The 22,459-nt window shown below is 47.5% G+C and overlaps 1 protein-coding gene across 1 annotated transcript; it reads right to left on the bottom strand.

The window, feature by feature from the left end:
- Positions 1–10,130: 10,130 nt before the first annotated feature.
- Positions 10,131–21,642, bottom strand: PLET1 (placenta expressed transcript 1). The gene is made up of 4 exons (XM_008261353.5): positions 21,401–21,642; positions 16,012–16,213; positions 14,074–14,135; positions 10,131–11,140 (listed from the first exon to the last, which is right to left on the bottom strand). The coding sequence occupies exons 1-4, from the start codon at positions 21,585–21,587 to the stop codon at positions 10,857–10,859; spliced, it is 735 nt and encodes a 244-aa protein (XP_008259575.3). The 5' UTR covers positions 21,588–21,642; the 3' UTR covers positions 10,131–10,856.
- Between the last annotated feature and the right edge of the window lie 817 nt (positions 21,643–22,459).

Consider the following 22,459-nt stretch of genomic DNA (forward strand, 5'->3'; position numbering starts at 1 on the left):
TTTATTTATGAATTTGAAAAGCAGAGACAGAGATTGAGATCAATTTCCATCCACTGATTTACTCTTCAGATGACACCAAAGGCCAGGGCTGGGCCAAGCCAAAGCCAGGAACCTAGACCTCCTTCCTGGAGGGTGGCAGGGCCCCAGATATTTGGACCATCCTCCATTGTTTTCCCAGACACATTATCAGGAGCTGAACAGCTGGGACTCTCCAATATGGGATGCCAGTGTTGCAAGTGGTACCTTGACCCACTGTGTTACAACCAACGCCTGCCCCCAAACCAGTAGCATTTCTGACTTGGCCTCATAACTGGTCTCTTGCTTCCTCTTTGGTTCTCTCTTTGATACTCCTGTGGGTCTTGCTAAAGAGTTAGTCAGATCCTATTCCCCTACCCCCCATTTTATCCCGGAGAACCTCTTCCACTACTTTCCCAGTTTCAAGCCATTCTCTATTTCCGTTATGTTGACCTTTTCTCAAGTGCTAAAGCATTTCAATTCCATTCCTGCCTCCAGCTTGGTATGCGGTTCTTACACAATGCCGTCCTATTTCCTCTTAACTGTAAGCATTCTTCCAGTCTTAGCTTAAACATCACCCTTTTGAAGAAGCCTTCCTTGGTCACCCTGTATAGGTAGACATCTTCTTAGTTTCTATCATAATGCAATAGACTGCCCTCTCTTGCCGTTTAAACATTTTATGCATGAGAGGGTTTCAAGAACATATGGATAATTCATATTATCTTTTATTTATTTAATTTTAAACATTTATTTATTTATTTGAAAGGCAGAGTTCCAGAGAGGCAGAGGCAGAGAGAGAGAGAGATCTTTCATCTGCTGGTTCACTCTCCAATTGGCTGCAACAGCCGGAGCTAAGCTGAACTGAAGCCAGGAGTCAGGAGCTTCTTCTGGGTCTCCCACGTGGGTGCAGGGGCCCAAGGACTTGGGCCATCTTCTGCTGCTTTCCCAGGCCACAGCAGAGAGCTGGATCAGAAGTAGAGCAGCCAGGACTCGAATCAGCACTCATATGGGATGCCAGCACTGCAGGTGGCGGCTTTACCCACGATGCCAGGGCACTGGCCCTCCATATTATCTTTTATTTGCATCCCCATATTTGTTTCCTTTTGTCTTATTGAACTGTGTGTCAGTTTACGATGCATCTGTCCGAGGCCGGAGGCTGTCAGCTTGCTGAGGGCCAGGAGCTGCTCTGTCTTGCTTACTCCTGTTTCTCCAGGCCCCAGCTCAGTGCCTGCCACACAGCAAGGTGTGGTGGATGAATAGGACTGCTGACTCTAAAGCATTAGTTGAAGCTGGGTTGTACACTTTTTTGAGAGTTGATACCAAACGTTTTGAGCCTACTTCAGATAGATGTTATTCTTTAGGCACTTCAGCTTGGAGAACAAACACAACATAAAATAAAATCCCCTAAGTGTTCCTCCAAACCAGTTTATCCAGCTAATTTTATCTTCCCGAGAATTTTTATTTCCATTTCTTTTAGTCCTCAACTACTAATTAAGGTAAAGATAAGCTAGAACTCTGAATTGAAGCCCTACCCATCAGGAGCTGTCTTCATGGCCACACCTTAGCCAACATCCCTAACTTGGGCTCAACCTACAAGGGGCTCCCTTACATCAGGGTGAAAGCTTGCACGCAGCTACTGTCTGTGCCCCAGGCAGAGAGAGCTGATATTGCAAAGAATGCTTTTTATCAGTGCATCTGTTTGGCCTCAGAGCCGGGTGCCTTGTGGAATGTAGAGCTGAACTCTTGGCTAGTATCACTGAGGCAATAGTGTTTTTCAGCAAACAAGGGCCTGTTTGTTGCCATAATAGCCCTCAACAATTCCCAGACTACTAAGGAGAAAACCAAGGCTCTGTTTTTGAAGGAGAAAATAGCCATTTAGAAAAAAAAAGCAACACAACCAATTTTGGGGGGCATAACATATTCTATAGTCATTTCTGATTGTGTTGATACCTGTGTAGTTACTTTTTTTTTTTTTTTTTTTTTTGACAGAGTGGACAGTGAGAGAGAGAGAGAGAGAGACAGAGAGAAAGGTCTTCCTTTTTGCAGTTGGTTCACCCTCCAATGGCTGCCGCGGCTGGCGCTGCGGCCGGTGTACCACGCTGATCCGATGGCAGGAACCAGGTACTTATCCTGGTCTCCCATGGGGTGCAGGGCCCAAGCACTTGGGCCATCCTCCACTGCACTCCCTGGCCACAGCAGAGAGCTGGCCTGGAAGAGGGGCAACCGGGACAGAATCCGGCGCCCCGACCGGGACTAGAACCTGGTGTGCCGGCGCTGCTAGGCGGAGGATTAGCCTGTTGAGCCGCGGCGCCGGCTCTGTGTAGTTACTTAACTTCAGGTTTTGGCATTCTTTGCCTTTGGTGAATTAACAGCCACCATGTGTCCAGTGTCTCAGCTAGTCACATGGACTCTTGGGAATCAAGAATCGTCTCTGGTTTCTTGATGAGGAACCTGAGTTTAAAGAAATTAGTAATCTAGTCCAAAGTAATCCAGTTAAGTGGAAAAGCTGGGATATGAACCTAAGTTTCTTTAGCTTAAACAAACATCAGGCCGAATAATCAAAATAACAATTTTTAAAGATTTCCCAAGCTCCATTAAATGTGTCTTTTCTACATATTTTGTTATTTTAGCTAAAGGCTTTTTGAGCTTGTTGGGCTCAAGCATCTGGACCTAAAGTTATTTTTTACAAATAGGCTATATATGTAAGTACAGAAGAAAATGTAAATTTTTGCATATGTTAAATTATTTCCCACTTAGATGTGTGTATATATATATGCATAACTTCATTTTACCTATTTATATGGATGTGGTTTACAGAAAGTCAAGGTAGGGGTGGTCTGTATGTCCCAATTTCGCTGCTGAGCAACAGTTAAAGAAATCATGTTACAGGAAAACGGCGGTGGAGAAATTATTATTACCTCGGTTCTTTGTCTCACATGGAAGAAGAATTTCCAAGCAGACGGCAGAGAGATTTAAAGGTGTTTATTAGAGTCACCTCCAGCTGGAGCAGCATGGAGAGGGCCTTCTAAGAGAGGAACCCAAAAGACCCTGTAGCACTCCGGGTTTAAAACTTGACAATCAGATTGGCAGTTACCAGGTGGGGACCAAACCCAGAGGACCTGATTTACAATTCTCCATGCTATCTGGCTTGCTCACAATAAAACAAAAAACCATCCAGAAGGGCAGGGTAGGTAACTTGTTTTCACAGTGAGCTGTGAGCTCAGGAAGAGCGCCTGCTTACTCTTGCTAACAATAGCGTTTTGGGGAAGGAAGCAAGTAGTTTACACCCCAAAAATTTCATTGGGACCACCCTGACTACCTACTAACCCATATGACTCCTCACAGTCAGAAGTAAAATGATTCCCGTTTTCACTTGCATCTCTTGAACATGACGAGAGAACCATTCTTAACCCAGAGCAGCTCTTGGGAAATCATTTAGCCTCTCCTTTCACCCCATAGTGGCTCTATGGGTAATAGTTGGACCATTATTAGGTTTGAGATTCTGGCTGACAGGTGATGATCTTGTAGGTACTGGGATTTGGAAGACATCAGTTTTCTTTTCTACTCTCTTAGAGTGAATGACTGCTTCCTTTGGATGGATAGGCAATTGGTGCTTATACCAGTAATAATACATTGTACTTATTAATCATAAAGCTGCAAGCAAGAAAACACAAAAGTAGAAAAACAAGGTTGAGCAAGAGAGTGGGAGTGAAACACAGCCTGTTGATTGTTCATCTCTTCTTTCTGGGCAGGAGGTGTAGCCTGTGGGCTTCCGTGCAGGTGTGTTTTTACATTCGGAGTGGGGGTGGGGTGTATCACGTCCCAAGTATGAGGATCAGAAACTGACTGCAAAGATGAGGGTCAGGAGTCGCTGTCCCTGAAACTCTGCACGTGCTTGCCTTGGTAACCCTTTGCTCTGGCCCTGCTGTCTGCGCTGTTTACTGCTGCCTGGGTTCTCTTAAGGGCTGACCAAGGATGGCAAATGCCTAGAACTTTTACTGCTTTAGTGCCTGCCTGCTGAGTGCAAGGGAGACACCACTGGCAGAATAAGGCTTGCCCACCCACCCTTCCTTCTCACCTTAAAGATTTATTTATTAATCTGAAAGGCAGAACTACACACACACACACACACACACACACACACAGAGAGAGAGAGAGAGAGATCTTCTATTTGCTGGTTCACTCCCCAAATGGCTGCAACAGCTGGAGCTGGGCTGAGCTGAAGCCAGGAGCCAAGAGCTTCCTCTGGGTCACCCATGTGGGTGCAGGGACCCAAGGACTTGGGGCTATCTTCCACTGCCTTCCCAGGCACAATGGCAGGAAACTGAATCGGAAGTGGAGCAGCTGGGACTCGAACCAGTGCCCATATGGGATGCTGGCACCGCAGGCAGCAGCTTTACCTGCTACGCCACAGCACCTGAAGCCTGTTAATTGGCCAGCTGCGATAAAAAGTGACAGCTACTTAACATGCCCAACTAGATGCTTGGGACCAGGCCTGGGCATTTCAGAGACACTAAAATTGAGACCTGCAACAGAACTGAGACAACTGGGCCAAGCCTCCTGTAACAGACAAGAACATGGAGGTGGAAGAAAGTAAAGCAAGCAGTCTAAGGTCGCTTTGCTGTTCAGTAGAAGAGCAGGAATTTCACAAGGCTCTGGCTTCTCACCCAGTGTCCTCGCTCAGCGGACTCTGTTCTGCTCATCCGAGGGCAGCTACCCAGGTTTCTTTGAGTCTAAAAAATTTTCATTCTTCTCAGAGTATCTTCGCTGGGGCTCTTACTTTTGGCAAAGTCAATGTTTGTTACTCCTTCTGCTTTGAACCTGAGGTGAGAGCCAGGCAGGGCCTTAAAAGAGAAACATGAAACTTGTTCCTAGCCTATTGGGTCAGCACTCATGTAGTTTATCTTGGAGGTGGTAGCAGATAAGTAGGGCATGGGCAGCATTGTGGGAACATGCAGCCTACTGCTTGTATCAGCGAGGGACACTCATCCCTTCCCCTTGTCATTTCACCCAGGGGAGCCAGTTTTTCTGGGGAATCCCAGAGCCATAAGGAACCCTCCAGGGTGTCTTGGTTAAGGGGCAGGCTCTGAGGTTGTGTGTCGTCTGTTTTCTGTTGCTAATGACACAATACCACAGACTGGGAGAGTGATAAAAAGAGGTTTCAGGGTGCCACATCTGGCAATGGCCTTCTTCCAGCCTAGTCCCAAAGCAGTGCAAAGTGTGACGTGGGTGACAGGGAACACAGGCATGTCTACTGGCCTTCCTCTCCCTTCTTATAAAGCCATCAGAATTCAATCATGGGGGTTTACCCTGATAACCTCATCTAAGGCAATCGCCTCTCAAAGGCCTCGCCTCTAAACACTGCTGTGGTCAGATGAAACATCCACCCTTTATTTATTTATTTATTTATTTGGCAGGCAGAGTTAGACAGTGAGAGAGAGAGAGGTCTTCCTTTTTCCGTTGGTTCACCCCCCAAGTTGCCGCTATGGCCAGCGCATTGCTGCTGGTGCGCTGCGCCGATCTGGAGCCAGGAGCCAGGAGCTTCTCCTAGTCTCCCATGCGGGTGCAGGGCCCAAGCACTTGGACCATCCTCCTCTGCACTCCCTGGCCACAGCAGAGAGCTGGCCTGGAAGAGGCAACCGGGACAGAATCTGGTGCCCCGACTGGGACTAGAATCCAGGGCGCCTGTGCCGCAGGTGGAGGATTAGCCTAGTGAGCCGCGGCGCCGGCCATCATCTACCCTCTTACTACTTAACTATGGGGATTAAACTCCAGTGTGACTTTTGGAGGTAACAAACCATGGTGAGTGGTACAGGGCAGTTTTCAGAACCCAACTTCACTACTTTTTTTTTTTTTTAAGATATATTGATTTATTTGAAAGTCAGAGTTAGACAGAGAGAGGAGAGGCAGAGAGAGAGAGAGGTTTTCCATCCAATGGTTCCACAGATGGCCGCAATGGCCAGAGCTGCGCCGATCTGAAGCCAGGAGCCAGGAGCTTCTTCCAGGTCTCCCACATGGGTGCAGGGGCCCAAGGATTTGGGCCGTCTTTTACTGCTTTCCCAGGCCATAGCAGAGAGCTGGATCGGAAATGGAGCAGCCAGGTCTCGAACCGGCACCCATATGGGATGCCGACGCTTCAGGCCATGGCGTTAACCCACTGCACCACAGCGCCGGCCCTGAGCTTCACTACTTATTCACTGAATTCATTGGGAAAAGATTTCTCTCTCTCTCAACCTCGGTGTCGTCATCTGTAAAACAGTCAAATCTCACAGGGTTGTTGTGAGGGTTAAATGAGTGATTCAGGAAGAGTGCTTAGCACAAGGCCTAGCAGAAACTAATAGCAGCTACGCTATGATGTCACAGAACCTGCAGGAATAAGAAGCTTCAAGACTTGGGCTCTCCACTGATGCAACCATTGATTTGGCCAAAAACTGTTGGAATCAACTTTCTTAGAATTCTGGACTCTAGTAAACAAACTACAGCTACCAGGGCAATGCTTCAGGAAAAAAGAGGATGCCAAGTTGTGGAATTTAAGAAAATGTGTCTGGTCACTGGCTGGTGGCTCAGATAACAAAAGGGACAGAATTCAGTCTTTGCAAAAAATAATTTAGAACAGTCACCAAGTTGATAACTGCAGCCTTCAACAATCAGTAATAGCAAACCCTGAGTTGGGGGAGGAGAAATAGAAGTCCAGAGTTACTATAATGATCAAAATGTTCAATTTTCAACAAAAAAATTATAAAGAATACCAACAAAAGAAAACAGGAAAGTAAGATCCATTTAAAGAAAAAAGAAATGTTGAGGAATGTCCAGTCATTGTATTTTTTTTTTAAGATTTATTTTATTTATTTGGAAGAGTTACAGAGAGAGGGAGAGACAGAGAGGGAGGTCTTCCATCCATTGGTTTACTCTCCAAATGGCCTTACTGGCCAGAGCTGGGCTGATCTGAAGCCAGGAGCCGGGAGCTTCCACTGGGTCACCCATGCAGGTGCAGGGGCCCATGGACTTGGGCCATCCTCCACTGCTTTCCCAAGTGCATTAGGGAGCTGTATCAGAAGTGGAGCAGCCAAGACTCAAACCAGCGCCCATATGGGATGCCAACACTGCAGGCAAGGGCTTTAACCTGCTGTGCCACAGTGCTGGCTCCAGTCATTGTACTTTCTAGTTTGTGAGTCAGCTTTTAATCTCTTAAAGAAATGTCTGAGAGAAGCTACTCATGAAGGCAGAAACTTTATTTCAGCTCATGATTTTGAAGGTTTGCTGCCCAAGACTGCGAGGCCCCATTAGTCTGCATTTGATTATGGCTATGCAAGACAGAACAAGCAGAGACGAGGGATCACGTGGTGAGCCAGTGAACAGAGAGAAAATGGACACGCTAGTCATATATGTGGTCTGTCCTTATAAAACCACCATGATTTGCTTTAGAGCAACCTAATTGGGTGTAATCACTTTCCAAAAGCCCCACCATCAGATGCCATGACCAAATTAAGTATCCACCCCTAACCTTTAATATTAACCCATTAATCATTAATATAAGAGTTTAAGGACCAATCCTTTAACATGAGCGCCTTTGGGGAACAACCAGACTCGTATCCAAGCTGTAGTACTAGGCAAAGACTTGAAGTCCACTGTCTGAAACATGTTTGAAGAGCAAAAGGAAGCCATGCACAAAGAACCAAAGGAAACTAAGAGGACGATGTCTGACCAGAGAATGTGAACAAAGAGAGAGAAATGATAACAAGAAACCAAGTAGAAACTTTGGAGCTGAAAAGTGTAACTGAAGTGAAAAGTTCACCAGCAGGGCTGAAATGGGCAGGAATAACAACTGGTACTTAGGGATAGGTCAACTGAAATTATCCATCCTGAAGAACAAAAGAAAAAAAAAAGAATGGAGACAAATGAAGACCTGAGGGACACCTAGAAGGAGAGGAGAGAAAACGAGGAGGAGAGGAGAGAAAGGGGCAAACAGAATATTGAAAGAAATAATGGCTGAACACTTAGCAAATCAGATAAAAGACATGAGTGTATACATCAGAGAAACTCAACAAACTCCAAGAAGGATAAACCCAGAGCCGCTAAGACACGTCGTCATAGTGGCTACCATTTATTGAATAGTTATTACTACTTGCTTCAGTGCAGCTGTTACTGTCATCCTCCAGCTCAGTAGGGCTCTAGGTGTTGCTCTCCCACAGCACTCAGCTGACGGAGATCATGGCTGATTCAGAGTCTTCGTACTTCAATGGGGAAGCAGCATCTAGCGGGCAGGTCTGTACTCCTTCCCTGCCGTTTACTGGTTCTGTGATGGAGGCCAGTTACATGACTTCTCTGAACCTCCGTTTTCTTATCTTTTGAAAATATAGAGAATAATCAGTCAACTTTCAGGGTAATGCATTTTTGTGAAGATTAAATTTGAGGATTTTGCATGGAGCAGGAGAGACCCTAACAATACTAGCACATTGAAGATGCTTAAGAATTGACAGCTCTGGGGGCCAGTGCTGTGGCTCACTTGGCTAATGCTCCTCCCATATGGGCTCCAGGTTCTAGTCCCGGTTGCTCCTCTTCCAGTCCAGCTCTCTGCTGTGGCCCGGGAAGGTGGTGGAGGATGGCCCAAGTGTTTGGGCTCCTGCACCCGCATGGGAGACCAGGAGGAAGCACCTGGCTCTTGGCTTTCGACTGGCACAGTGCCAGCCATAGCGGCCATTTGGGGAGTGAACCAACGGAAGGAAGACCTTTATCTCTGTCTCTCTCTCACACTGTCTATGACTCTACCTGTCAAATAAAAAAAAAAAAAAAAAAGATAAACCAATGGCCAAAAAAAAAAAAAAAAAAAAAAAGAATTGGCAGCTCTGTGAGGCGGTTGTGAGATGGGGAATCTCACCTTTGTTTTGCTAAAGAGCCCAGAATGGTATCTGGCATGTAGTAGGTGCTCAGTAAATATTTGTTGCTAAATGAACCTGAAGCAGATGGAGATGGCCACTATCACAATCAGAAAAGGATTGCTTATCCTGTGATAAAATTCCTTTTATACTTTTCATGAGGAGAGAGAGTGAAAATGTTCACAAAAGTAAGACCTTTCATAGGATAAAAACTAGAGTATTTCCTATGGTACCTTAATGTGAAGTCATGAAGCATGAAACAAACGATGATTAAATGGGCATTTGTGGCTTTTTCCTCATCTCATTACATCTCTCAGTGTTTTGGGCAGGAGGAATCAGCTGTTGCTCCCCCTTCAGGGTTGAAATCAACCTGGGGATGCGGGGGCAGCGTGAGCTCCCGGTGGGAAAGGGGATGATCTTGAATGGGAAAGTTGGTTGTTTAATTCATTCTAGAGACTTTTCTGGATGCTAGAAAAGAACCGTAGCCAACCTTCTCTATGGCAGGTACTTAGCTAAGCCAAGAATCTATTATGAGCAGACTGGATTGTCTGCATAGGAGTCCTCCTTCAGTTACAGACACAGGTGTGGTGGGGAATGACGTCAGGTGCTCCAAGGTGTGGAGGGAAGAACAGTGAGAACTCTTAAAAGGCACATGTTTGGGGCTGGCACTGTGGTGTATCCCATGTGGGTGCCAGTTCGAGTCCTGGCTGCTCCACTTCCAATCCAGCTCTCTGCTATGGCCTGGGAAAACAGTAGAAGATGGCCCAAGTCCTTGGGCCCCTATAGCCTTGCGAGAGACCCAGAAGCAGCTCCTGGCTCCTGGCTTTGGATCGGGCAGCTCTAGCTATTGCAGCCAATTGGGAAGTGGACCAGCAGATCTAAGACCTCTCTCTCTCTCTCTCTCTCTCTCTCTTCTCTGCCTCTCCTTTCTCTTTGTAACTTTGCCTTTCAAATAAGTAAATAAAATCTTTTTTTAAAAAAGGCACATGTTTTTAGGGATTGAGAAGAATGTTGGCAGCCTGGGATTTAGCATAATTATTAAAAGAAAACTTCATTGTTTATTATAAAGTTATTACTGGAGATACCATGTTTTCCTCTGACTTACTTCATACTATAAATATTATATTTTGCCCATTTCTTAGCAGCAATTACTCTGGGAGGAGAATGACCAATTTGTACTTGAGGAAAATGAAAATTGGGATAATGTTACTCTTAGGTCTGGCCAGAAAACACACACACTCACCATTTTGTTGATTTTAATACCCACATAGCAGAATACAATTAGATAATCTCTGTATTTTAAGTTGATCACTCATTTGACTTTTATTGGAATTTAACATGTTCATTATTTTTGTCTGAAGTATAATTTTTTGTGGTGTGAATTAGAAAAAAATATTGCATTGATACCCTAAGGTTTCCTATCAGTGTCTGCACAGACAGGCACATTCCTGTTCTCTTACTCTGCAGAACCTGCTCTGTAAATAAAATGGGAAGCCGCTGGTAGCCCCAGAGCTATTTCTTCTTTTCCTTTCCTCGTGGAGCCACCTGAGTCACAGACATTCTGTGTAACCTGAGTGGGTTTGGCCAGAACTCTGAGGTCATCTTGAAAGCAGGGAAGGATTCTTCCCACAGACCCACAGACACTCAGAGGGTGTGGGGGAATCATTGGGCAGTGGAATTGGCCGTCAACATGTTAAACCGAGAGGCAGAACCTTAGGTTACACTCGAGCCAGGTCTACGTATTTACAAAAAACCGAATCTGGGCCCTGGAAGATCCAGCTGAGCATCTGTGTGACGCACACCCACCAACGGGTGCCCCCAGGTGTCCATTTTGGTCCAAAGCAATGGTGGGGTTGTACCATTGGCCACCTAAGGCCTTCATTCTCACATGTGTCCAAGCACCCATTGGGAACCGAACCAAGGAGGATGTGGTGGAGGTGGGAAGGACTGTTTTCCTAGTTGTCTTTAGAAGAGGAGTTTGCCGGTGAGAAAGACAAGCAGGATATGAAGGGCACCTGCGATGGGGCTGCTGAAGGCTCTGTGGGCCAAGCCTGTGGCTGGGGCTGTGGTGGTGGCTGTGGTTGTGAATGGGTTCTCAGGAGTTCTGGAGGTCAAGGCGGTGGAACTCCTGGGGGGCAAAGCTGTGGAACTCCTGGAGGTCAAGGCGGTAGAACTCCTGGAGGTCAAGGTTGTGGAACTCCTGGAGGTCACAGTTGTGGAACTCTTGGAGGTCAAGGTTGTAGTCATCACTGGGGAAAAAAAGAACATGGCATCAGAACCTCTTCTGGGTGGTGAGTGGGTACTAAAGAATGAAGGCTGCTCTGATGGGATGCTGGAGCCAGAGCCCATGAGCACAATCCAATAAACACTTCTCCACACATGTGCAGAGCAGGGGGACAGCTGGAGGAACTGGGTATGAAGTAACAAAAATAAGCAAATCTCTACCCTTAAGGTCTGCACAGTTTTATGGGATAAAGGGAGACCTACTGAATTTGTGTAACTGTTGAATCTGTTGTTGGGGTAGAGAGCCTATGCTTGAATCTTTTCATGTCCCTAATATCATATTAAACTGATGAGTCCAATATGATGCAGAAAGGCACAATTTTCTTGTTCCTTGCTAATTTCAGGGGCTTGTTCGGGAACTAGATGTTACCCAGAGCTGAGAACTGACATCCCTGCTTCAAAGGTAGCAGAAAGGGGCCCTGTCCAGACACCAGATTCTCTTTCTGCAGCTTCTGAGGCTCTGGTTATTTTTACATGCAGAGTGCTGAGCAGACATTGGTTCTTGGAGGTTGTCTGGCAGAGAAGCAGAGAAAGCCAGGCCTACAATTCAATTCTGGGGGCTTGTCCAGTCCTGGAGAAACTGGTGGGCAGCGGTACCTGCAAGGCTATGAGTGGACCAGAAAGGGAACTGCAAGGACGAGGAAGAGGGAGATGTCTCATGGTTGACTCAGGCCCACGCAGTCTTCTACCCACCAGGAGGGAGCCTTCCAGTTGGGTGGTAGTGTCTGATCTCATTTAACATTTCCTCAAGATGTACGTTTCTCTGGCATCCCGTGGGGCCAGAATGTCCAAACACAACTACTTCATGTTTCTTCATTTAACTGGATTTTATTAGCGTGGGGCTAAGGAGTCCTGATTAGAAGCACATTTATTCCTCTCTGTCCAAGCATTTACCTAAATTTACCATCTCAAAAATGAGGAAGAAGGGGGCCGGTGCTATGGCATAGTGGGCAAAGCTGCCGCCCTCAGTGCCGGCATCCCATATGGGCACCTCCCAGCTGCACCACTTCCAGTCCAGCTTTCTGCTATGGTCTGGGAAAGCAGCAGAGGATGGCCCAATTGCTGGGGTCCCTATACCCACATGGGAGACCCAGAAGTAGCTCTAGGTTCCTGGCTTTGGATCTGTCCAGCTCTGGCTGTTGTGGCCATTTAGGGAATAAACCAGCTGATAGAATCTCTCTCTCTCTCTCTCTCTCTCTCTCTCTGTGCCTCTGTCTCTGTAACTCTGGCTTTCAAATAAATAATAAATAAATATTTTTTAAAAATGGGAAAGAAAATAACATCCCAGTCTTTTCATAGGTGGAAAGAAAACATCATATCATGGTTTCATTAGGCATCATCACTTTAAGATGTGTTTTGTTGAAAATAATGATCCTCTTTGAACACATTTTGCAATATATGACTGGCAGGAAGAGAGGCAGTATGCGTGATGTCTTTCAGTGTTTGGGGCTCATGAGGAAGCCCTGGTATCTGGATATCAAGAAAGACTAATGTTTCTGGTTCTTGGTTAAGTCTTGTGTTATTTGTTATTTATATTCATTTTTCTTGAAAGGCAGAGAGAGAGAGAGAGAGAGAGAGATTTTCCATCTGCTAGTTCACTTCCTAAATGACCACAAGAGCCAGGTCTGGGCCAGGCTGAAGATAAGAACCAAGAACTTCATCCAGGTCTCCTATGTGGGTGCCTGGGACCAAAGCACTTGAGGCATCATTTACTGCCTTCAAGGTGCACATTAGCCGGAAGCTGGATCACAAGCAGAGTATCTAGAACTTGAACCAAGCCCTTCAGTATGGGCTGTAGGGGTCCTAAGTGGACACTTACCTGCTGTGTTGGCCTCTGAATTTTGTGTTTGAAAATCTTATTAGGGGCGGACATTTGGCCTTGTGATTACAACACTGGTTGGGATACCTGCACCCCACATTGGAGTGCCAGCTGCATTCCTAATTTCCACTTCCTGGTAATGTGCACCCTGGGAGGCAGTAAGTGATGGCTGAAGTCCTTGGGTCCCTGCCACCCCATGGGAGAATTGCATGGGATTCCTGTTTCCTGGCTTTGGCCTTGCTCAGCCCCAGCTGCTGTGTGTATTCGGGAGTGAACCAACAATGGAGCTTTCCTATGCATCTGTCTCTTTCTCTCTAGTAAATAAATACTTCATAAAAAAAAAGACCATCCTTTTAATTTTGATGTAAATCTAGAAAAAGTGAAAGAAGTCTTAAGATATGGACCTGGAGTCCTTGTTTTGCCACTGACTCTCTGTGTCCTTAGGCAAGTCCCTGCCTTTTCTGAGCCTCATTTCTTATATTGCTTTTAAACCCCCAGAGAGAGGTAAGAGAAAGAAATGGGACAGAGAAGGGGGAAGAGACAGCAGCCTCAGCAAGGTGTGAGGTCGGACGCTACAGCCTTTGAAAAGCCAGTGGCAATTCCTGGTGCTGTATCACACAAGGCTACTTTAAGAATTGATGAAATTGTCCAGATTTCCATGATATCAGTGCTTCTTTGTGTGACTTCTCACCCCCTACACCTACGTCCTTTAAAGCCCTTTACTTAAAGGCCACAATACGCATGGAAGTTTACAAGCTGGAAGATGCCGACTTTCCTATCCATGTCTATGTGGTATTGAATGGGAACCGCTCCTAGGTATGCTAGAGTCTGGAGCCGCGGGTGACTGTGAGAATGCAAGGCCCCTGGGAATCTGCAGAAATCTTGGGGAGGGGTTGTTTCCCACAGGGCAGGGGATATGAAGCTGGGCAAATCTTACATCACTTTCAAGGTGCTGGGAGACTCAAGCAACACCTGGATAACACTTATTAGGAAGACAGTCTTGTCTAAGGCACGCGCAGTCATTTTCCAGGTGGGCTGAGTTTCCTGCCAAAAGTGCCAATCGACTGCAGAGGGACTCACCTCCTTTGTCCAGTTTCAGAGATGAAAACAAGACCGTGTTGTTGAAATCCACACTGAAGGCTCTGTGGAGGGCAAAGCAATGAGAGAGATGGTGAGGACCTCGTCTCTGGGATCTGTGAGCTCAGTCACATCTCTGCCTCTGGAGCCTCCCAGCTGCTTCACTCCCTTTGTGCTTCCTCTCCCCATGGCTCAATTGGCTGCTTATTAAAAATCAGTGTCTTCTACATCGTCTTGATGAAGAGCCTCACGCAGCCACCATGCTCACCAAGGTCACCACCCTGGACTTCCTTCCAACTGGTTCACACCTCTGGTCTTTGTTCCAGCCAGTCCCCTGCATGGGATGCCTGTCCTGGTCACATCTGCCTATAGACTCAATGGGGACCTTCTCTGGGAAGTCGCTTCTCCCTACGATTTCTAACCCAGAGATCTCCCACAGGCCTCTACTGCACTGAATTGCAGTAGGCTTCCCTTCCCACTGGAGGGCCAGCATCTTGAGTATAGTTTTGGTGTCAACTGCACCTGACACATCATTGTTGAGTAATGTTCATGAAATGACTTGTACAGCTTGGTGGGCTGTGATTCTAGCAGTAGGCCCATTCTAGTATCAGCCCCTTATCCACACATTCAGCTAGTAATTAATGAAAGGATCCTTCATGCCAGTCACTGTACTTGGGGGTGAACAAGAATGGCATGGTTCCTAACCCCGTGGCCCTGGCAATCTGAGAGATTACTAGTGGTCAACTAATGAGTTCAGCCATTGGTTGCAATTGTGATCCGGGCTCTGATGAAGTTGAGGAAGTCATGAGAACATACAGCAAAGATCTGAGCGTTCAGGGAAGGCTAAGAAAGTGACATTTAACCTCAAGTTGTTTCTGTCTGGGTCTTACCTCCCCAGCCTCACTGTTAAGTCCCAGGAACAGGGACCTCTTCGTATCTGTTTTGTGCCCTATTCTGCACAGTGCCCACCATACTGGGGTTCCTTGCTTTCTGTTTCTCCATTAGTTTGTGGGGCTCCTCTTCCTTTGAGTGGCCTTATGCACACACTGTGAGCCAGCTGAGGCCAGCACATTGTCACAGGTGTGCCAGTTGGGAGGGGTTTGGAGCCCACGCAGTGAGCGGGACTGTGCCGATTCTCTGGCAGATTGTCTCTGCTTGCTTCTTTATCAGTTGTTGCGTGGAGGGTGTGGGCTTTCAGGGGGTGAGATGTGAGGAAGTTTCTGCCCTCCTTAGCCTTGGCTGGCTCTTCAGCACCTGCTGTTCTCACGAGGCTGGGCCCTAGCAGCCCCTGTAAATACTACCCTCAGACATGTCTCTGTGGGCACGCTCAGTCCGAGCAGGCCCAGGGCATGGCAGGTGAGCTTGATCCCATCGCTGTGGATATCACCAGCTTCCACAGAGACCTGGCTGTTCACAGTGGACTCCGCCGCACCGTCAGACCCGCCTCCTCAATACGAGAAGCGGGTCTGCGAACATGAATCCCTCCCAGTGTTAGATTCCTGAAGTAGAGCTGCAAGGTGTTCTGTTTAATGTAAGCCCCCAGGTGGCCTCCCTCATAATCTGAGAGCGTCCATTTCACGGGACACTGGGAAGCCAGTTTTATACACAACCCTCACACTGTGAGCAAGCCACTTCCCAATTGAATCTATGTAACCTGTGTATATATTTTTAAAAGACGCTGCAATCTGAATATAATGTCCAACAGAAATGGTGCCCAGTTCTTTCCATTTATGTTGAGCACAGCTGGCGTGTGTGCTGGGATGTGTGCATGTGTGTGTAAGCGCCCATAGACAGAAGGACGGAGAGAAGGCGAGGCAGGAAGGAAGTGCCTCTGCTGATTTCTCCACATCACATCTGATTGCTATTTTCAGTCCTCCAAGGTCAATGTGCAACTGTAAACCCCAATATGAAGTTTAAGAGCAAAGCAAGGTGGGTTCTTACTGCAGCTCGACTTCAGTTACGTTGTCAGCAGCAGGAGCCGTCCACTGTGCCCTGAAGGGCGTGTCGTCTTCAGGTGTCACGTAGTACAGCGCACTGTCGTTGCAGCGCTCGTCTGGGCTTTGCCAGGAGCCCACGGAGTTGTAGTTACTGTCCAGGGCTCGCAGCACCACAGAGCTGACGTTTTTATTCACAGGAACCCACACTAGGAGGATGAGAAAAGAAGACACTCAGCCGCGTGGGGCAGGAGATTGACACCGAGGGTGATAAAAGGAAGTCACAAAGTGTGTGCGCATGTAGCATGGTCCTGGTATATATTTATGTAAAACATTAAAATAGTTAAAGTATATTTACTTGAGAGAGAGGGGCACGGGGGTGGGGGGATGTAAGCAAGCAATCTCGTTCACTGGTTCACTGTCCACATGTTTGCAATGGTCTAGGGGCTAAAGTCGGGATCTGGAAACTCAGTCCAGGTCCCCTATCTGGGTGGCAGGGACCCAACACTACTGCTTCTCAGGGTCTGCATTGGTGGGGAGCTGGAGTCAGGAGCCAGAGTGGGGACTAAACTCAGGTACTCTGATGTGCAATGTGGACATCTCAACTAGCAACTTAGTCACTAGTCCAAGTGCCCACCCCCGGTCTCATTTTTAAGAAGTTGAAGATAGCCTGGAAAGAAATAACTCAAGATAGTAACTGTAGGGGTGGACGTTTGGCAGTGGTTAAGATACCACTTGGGACACCTGTCTCCCATATGAGTGCCTGGTTTGAGTCTCTGCTCCTCTGTTTCTGATCTTGCTTCCTGCTAATGTGCACCCTGGGAGGCAGTGGATGATGGCTCAAGTTCTTTGGTCTCTGTCACCCATGTGGGAGACCTAGATCCAGTTCTGGCTCCGACCTGGCCCAGCCCTGCCTGTCGTGGGCGTTTGTGGAGTGAACCAGCAGATGGAAGATCTCTCTGTCTCTCTCTGGCTCTCTGCCTTTCATATAAAATTGGAAAAGAAAAAAAAACTAAAATGAAAGATATGAACTGTGTTGATTTCTTGGCGGTGGGACTACGGGAGACTTTGTTTTCTTCCTAGTGCTATTTGTGTTTTCTGAGGTTTCTACACTGAAAGGTGGGCAGAGATCTGGTCGGGCACTGCCTTCGCTCCCAAGGAGAGATTCCGGCAGTGACTCTCAAACTCTCGGAACTGAGCCCATTTGCCAGGAGAGGGCGATCAACCTGCATGGCCCTCCTCCCAGGGGCAGTGTGGGGAAGGCGGTGTGAACGGGGCAGGTGGGCCTGAGGTCAAGTGCTCCTCAAACAGAAGGGAAAAGCACAGCCTGTCTCCGGGTCCCAGCACTGCTGATTCTCTTGGTCTGAGCTGTTGAGGACTTGCCAAATGGCCCCTGAGGGTCATTGTCCACTCAGGGGCGGGTCACTGAGGCAACCAGAGGGGAGCCCCACCCCACCCTTGTTTCGCCATTCAGAGTGGTAATGGGGAGGGAATTTTAAGAGTACTGTGGTCTCTTCGTTTCTCCCTTAGAAGGCCCGTGTGAGTGAATCCCTCAAAGCTGGGGTGGTGTTCTCCCCAGGACCCTCTGAGCCACCCCAGATTCTTTCCAAGACTTTTTTTTGCAAAGCAAACACAGTGGATCATGCAGCACCATGGGTCAGACGGTCCTGGATCTGAGTTCTGACCGAGCAGCCAGTCATGTCAGCTCTGAGCTTCCGTTCGCCCCTTGTCCACCTTCTCCCACTCTTTCATTTCTTCAGTGTGCACTTTGCACACAGCCTGGTTTTAGGTCTGGGGATGATGATGTCATCCCTCATTACCTGGGATCCTGATCCCTATCTGGACAGGTTCCTGGGAGGCTTAAAGAGGAGAATGTAAAGCTTTTAACACCTGGTGGATATTGGATTAAATTGCATTGTCATGTTATTTTTAGCACAATACATCTCTCTGTTCCTGTGGTTTGCTTTGCCAGTCAAGATCGGCTGGCCCTGACTTGTTCAGTGAGCCCTTGACATTTGGCCTAGATCTGTGCGTCATGGTGCGGTGGCGGTGACGAGGGATAGTGTCACGCAGACAGTCCTCAGGACGCGCGCTGGCTCGCCTGTCTCCTGCTCGCCCCCTTTCACTCTGGTTTCTCCCCTCCTGGACACCTGTCTTCTGTCCATCTCTGGCCTGAGGTTCTTCTTCCTTCGGGCTGCGCTGAAGCATGCTGTGGGCAGACTTATCACACAGCATGTCAGCGGGACCCTCTCCTGTCCCAAACCCTAAAGTGTCCTTCTTTCAGAGCACCCAAACATTTCTACTTTTTGGGGTGGGCATTGTGGTACAGCAGGTTCAGCCACTACTTGGGATGGCTGCATCTCATACAGGAGTGCCGGTTGGAGTCTTGGCTACTCTACTTGTGATCCAGCTTTGTGAGACTGTGTCCTGGGAAGCAGCAGGTGATGGCTCAAGTGCTACCCGCATGAGAGAATCAGATTGAGTTTTAGGCTCCTGGCTTCAGCCTGGACCAGCCCTAGCTATTGTGGTCATTTGGGGAGTGAACCAGCAAATGAAATACATTCTCTCTCTCTCTCTGTCTCCCTGCCTTTCAAGTAGATGAAAATAAATAAATAAACATTAAGAAAAATAAACACGTGTACTTTTCTACTTCTGCTTCTGTTCTGTTAATGATGGTGCCCAGCACCTGGCTTTCAGGACCCCGAGAACCTGGCCTCCCCTGCTGTTTGCATTCCCACTCCCGAGGTAGCTGGTCTCCTTGTTCTGCAAATGGATCTGACGCAGGGAACCTGTTAGAGCGCCTGAGTTGCAGTTATCTACTGATACCCACCAAGCCATTCATACAAGCATCACCGGTGTTGAAATAACCTTGAAATGTAAGAGAATTTCAAAGCCAAAGTTGAGAAGAGCGGCTGACCTAGGTGGCTATTACTCAGAGCCCTGTGTGATGACACTACATGACAGTCACCGAAGCTGCCGTGTGATCACAGGTGTGGAATCTACTTCCCATCCCTGTGGGCAGGGATTTGACTTTCAAGTGAAGTTTTTCCTGTGGTAAGCGAGTCTAACACAGAGGTTTCACATGTTTCTCTTTGGAGATGGGATTTTTTTTTTTTTTAATATTTATTTGGGGGAGAGAGAGCCAGAAAGTTAGCTTACATCTACAGGGTCACTTCCCAAATGCCCACAGCTGCCCAGAGGTGGGAGCTGGGAGCCAGGGACTCAGTCCAGGTCTCCCATGTGGGTGGCAGGAACCCGAGTGCTTGAGCCTTCGCAGCTGCCTCCCAGGGTCCCATGACAGGGAGCCGCAGGCAGGAGCTGGAGCCAGCTGGCATCCTAACCAGGGTCCTAACCGCTGTGCCAGACTCCCACCCCCTGAGGTGCAATCAGATAAAGTTTGAGGAAGTGCAAGACTTGTGCAGGCACTTCTCCTTCCCTTTTCCTGGCTCCACCTAAGGCCTCTGTAGCTGCCAGGATTGCCCCTTCACCCCAGTGCTCATCTCGACTCTTCCTTCTCCTGTCTTCCCACTTTCACAAGACTCCCCTGTCTCCTCCCCCACCCCCACGCCCAGCACCTTCACATGATGGATTTCTCTTTCTTCCATTTCAGTAGCCAGATCCTTTGCCTCATGACACGCTATCAGGGGCCGTAATCTCTTTTGCCCTAGGCCTTCCCTAGGTCACACATAGATTCAACCTGCTGCTCATCTTGAATTGCAGGGCTCTCCTCCTGGCCCTGGTAGGACAAGATCCACTGCCTGAGGGGGTGAGACATTGCATTGTTAGCTCCATCTTAGGGGCTCAAGAGCTTGGTGGTGGCCCCCATGGCAAACTAGAAGCCAAGCCAGCATGAGTGTGTGTAAGCCTGCTGTGGTTGGCCACATGCCTAAGTCTAGACTCTAGACCATGAGTGTGGATTACTCTCCTTGTGGTCTCTGCAGTGTGTGACTGGCTGGACATTTAAGAGAGGTGGGATGACACAACAGTTAAGAAGACAGGTCCTGAAATCTTACAGGCTGGCTGGGCAAAGCTGGGAAAAATCTTAGATGTATTATTTAGGTTCAGATATTAGCTCTGCTACATCCTGGTGACCTTGGGTAAAATTTTTACTTCTCTGTGCCTCAGTTCTCATCTGTAAAGTGGGGAAGATGATAGCTTTTGCCTCTAGAATAGTACCCAGCACACGCTAAGCTCCTAGAATCAGGAGCTGTGCAGTGGTTAAGGGCAGGGTTTCTGAAGCTACAATGCTGGCTCATATCCCAGCTGCACTGTTTAAGTAGCTCTATGACCTGAGCCAGTCACTTCTCAACTCTGCCTCTGTTTCTCATCTATAAAACTGGAACAATAATAATCTGTCTAATAGATCATTAGGAGGACTGCATACATTCATACGTTTAAAGCGCCTTATGAAATGCTATTTGTTGCTGCTATTTTGAAATGAATTAGAAAGTAACTTCCTTTAATGTTGGGTTTGGCTGATCCAACAGATAAGTCTAACAAAAGCCTTGGATTAAGAAGGAAAAGACGGGGGCCAGAACTGCCCAGGTAAAGCTGCCACCTGCAGTGCCGGCATCCCACAGGGGCACGGTTCAAGTCCTGTCTGCTCCTCTTCCAATCCAACTCTCTGCTATAGCCTGGGAAAGCAGTAGAAGGTGGTCTAAGACCTTCGACCCCTGCACCCATGTGGGAGACCCAGAAGAAGCTCCTGGCTTCGGATTGGCACAGCTCCTGCCATTGCGGCCATTTGGGGAGTGAATCAGTGTGCAGTGGATGAAAGACCCCCTCCCCCTGCCTCTGCCTTTCAAGTTAATAAGTAAATCTTAAAAAAAAAAAAAAAAAGAGGAAAGACCAAGCTTTAAGAGCAGGTTCTTACTAGCAGTGAGACCCGTACAAGTCAATAACTTTTCTTGGCTTCAGACTCCTCATATATAAGATGAGATAGTCTCACTTTTCCTGTCTACCTCACCAGATTTTCCACCTATAGACCAGATGCAAATAGTGCCTCATGGAGGTGTGCAGTATGCAGTCGTCCGTGTTGGCATTGCTTTATCAAATGGATGCGCTATTACTCCTTAAAAATAAAAATGCCCATTTTACTAAGTCAGAGAAGCTGCTCCAAGTGTGCTCTTGCTGGAGCACAGTCACTCTGGTATGGGGACTTTGTGCCTCTTGTGCCCAGGTCTGCACAGGGAACTTGCAGAAATACCCCTCACCCCCAACATTCACTCTCTTACATACTCTCATTCTCTCCCCTTCTTCCCCTGCCCCTGCCCATCTAGCTAAAACACACATTTTTTTTTTGTAATGGAAAGCAAGAGCAGATGGGTAGGCTCTGGAGTTCTGGGCCACTTGCCTGTAGGGAACAAAACACAGCCGAGAGAGTGGCTCCTACTCACCTGTGTAGATGGTGTTGCTTTCATAGACATCCGGATAGGCCCCGATGCCTGGGCTGCTGGTCATAATGGAAACCTCTTCGAAGGCTGTGCAGTTGTCACTGTAATTTACAGAGCTGGCCGAAGTCAAGTGCAGTCCAAGGTGTAGAAGTAGCCCCAGGGGCAGCAGTGGGAAGCAGAGGGCTGCCATGGTCTTGATGAGTTACAGCGGTCTGGGCCTGGAGAGCTGGAACAGGGTGCGACTCACAACCTCCAACTCTCCCCTTGTTTATATGCTCCAGGGGTTGGAGCTTCTCCTGGATGAGGTCACACATGCAAATCTTCTTCCCACCCCTCCTGCAAGCACACTGACTCCTGGAATCTGGCTCAAGCTATCACCGGATTGAGCCAACAGTCACTCGTTACCTGTCACCAAGTATCTTGACTAATTCTGGTTTTGCTCAAGAAAGGGAAGACACTGATCATGGTTTTATTTGCATCAAACTCACCTCGGCATTCACCACTGGGAGAAAGCCGTCAAAGGGGAGAATGCCAGCAAAGTGAAATTCAGAGTTGAGTAAGAGCCACATAACTGGTCTGTTCAGGAGCTCTGCTCCGCTCCCTGCAGGAATTCCAGGAACAAAGCCCCCGTTCCTTGAAATACCATGTATCCTGTTCAGGGCTTCTGTAATCACACAAGTCTGTGACTAGTAGAGAAATAGAGTATTCTTCTGGATTTCTATTTATTTCTTTAGAAGAAACATCTCTGGCCCACACTTTCCTCCATATCACCATAGCCCAAGGAAGCGGCTAAAAAATCAGAAAATACATGTTCATATCGCCCCTCTGAATTTTATACTTTACTCATTGAAGGAGAAAATAAAGAAGAATGGTACCTTGTGAGTAGAAAGAAAACAAAACAAACTGTGGAAGTGAATTGTGGTAATCTTTGTGTTCCATCAAAAGAAGCAATTACAGGATAATGAAGTGATAATTTCTGAAAAAACCACTTCCTCACAAAAGCAATGGGGATGTTAGCAAAAAATGGTCAAAATCAATATTTTTTAGAACTCTGTGCAAATT

The sequence above is a fragment of the Oryctolagus cuniculus genome, chromosome 1 (assembly GCF_051225735.1).
Source record: "Oryctolagus cuniculus isolate XC-2025 breed Fujian yellow rabbit chromosome 1, ASM5122573v1, whole genome shotgun sequence".
NCBI classification, from domain to species: Eukaryota; Metazoa; Chordata; class Mammalia; order Lagomorpha; family Leporidae; genus Oryctolagus; species Oryctolagus cuniculus.

Coding starts and splice junctions, on each gene's coding strand:
- PLET1 (XM_008261353.5), bottom strand. CDS start 21,587: ATGGCAGCCCTCTGCTTCCCACTGCTGCCCCTGGGGCTACTTCTACAC. Junction 16,214..21,400: donor AAGCAACACCATCTACACAG/GTGAGTAGGAGC, acceptor TCATCCTCCTAG/TGTGGGTTCCTGTGAATAAA. Junction 11,141..14,073: donor TCTGAAACTGGACAAAGGAG/GTGAGTCCCTCT, acceptor TTTTTTCCCCAG/TGATGACTACAACCTTGACC.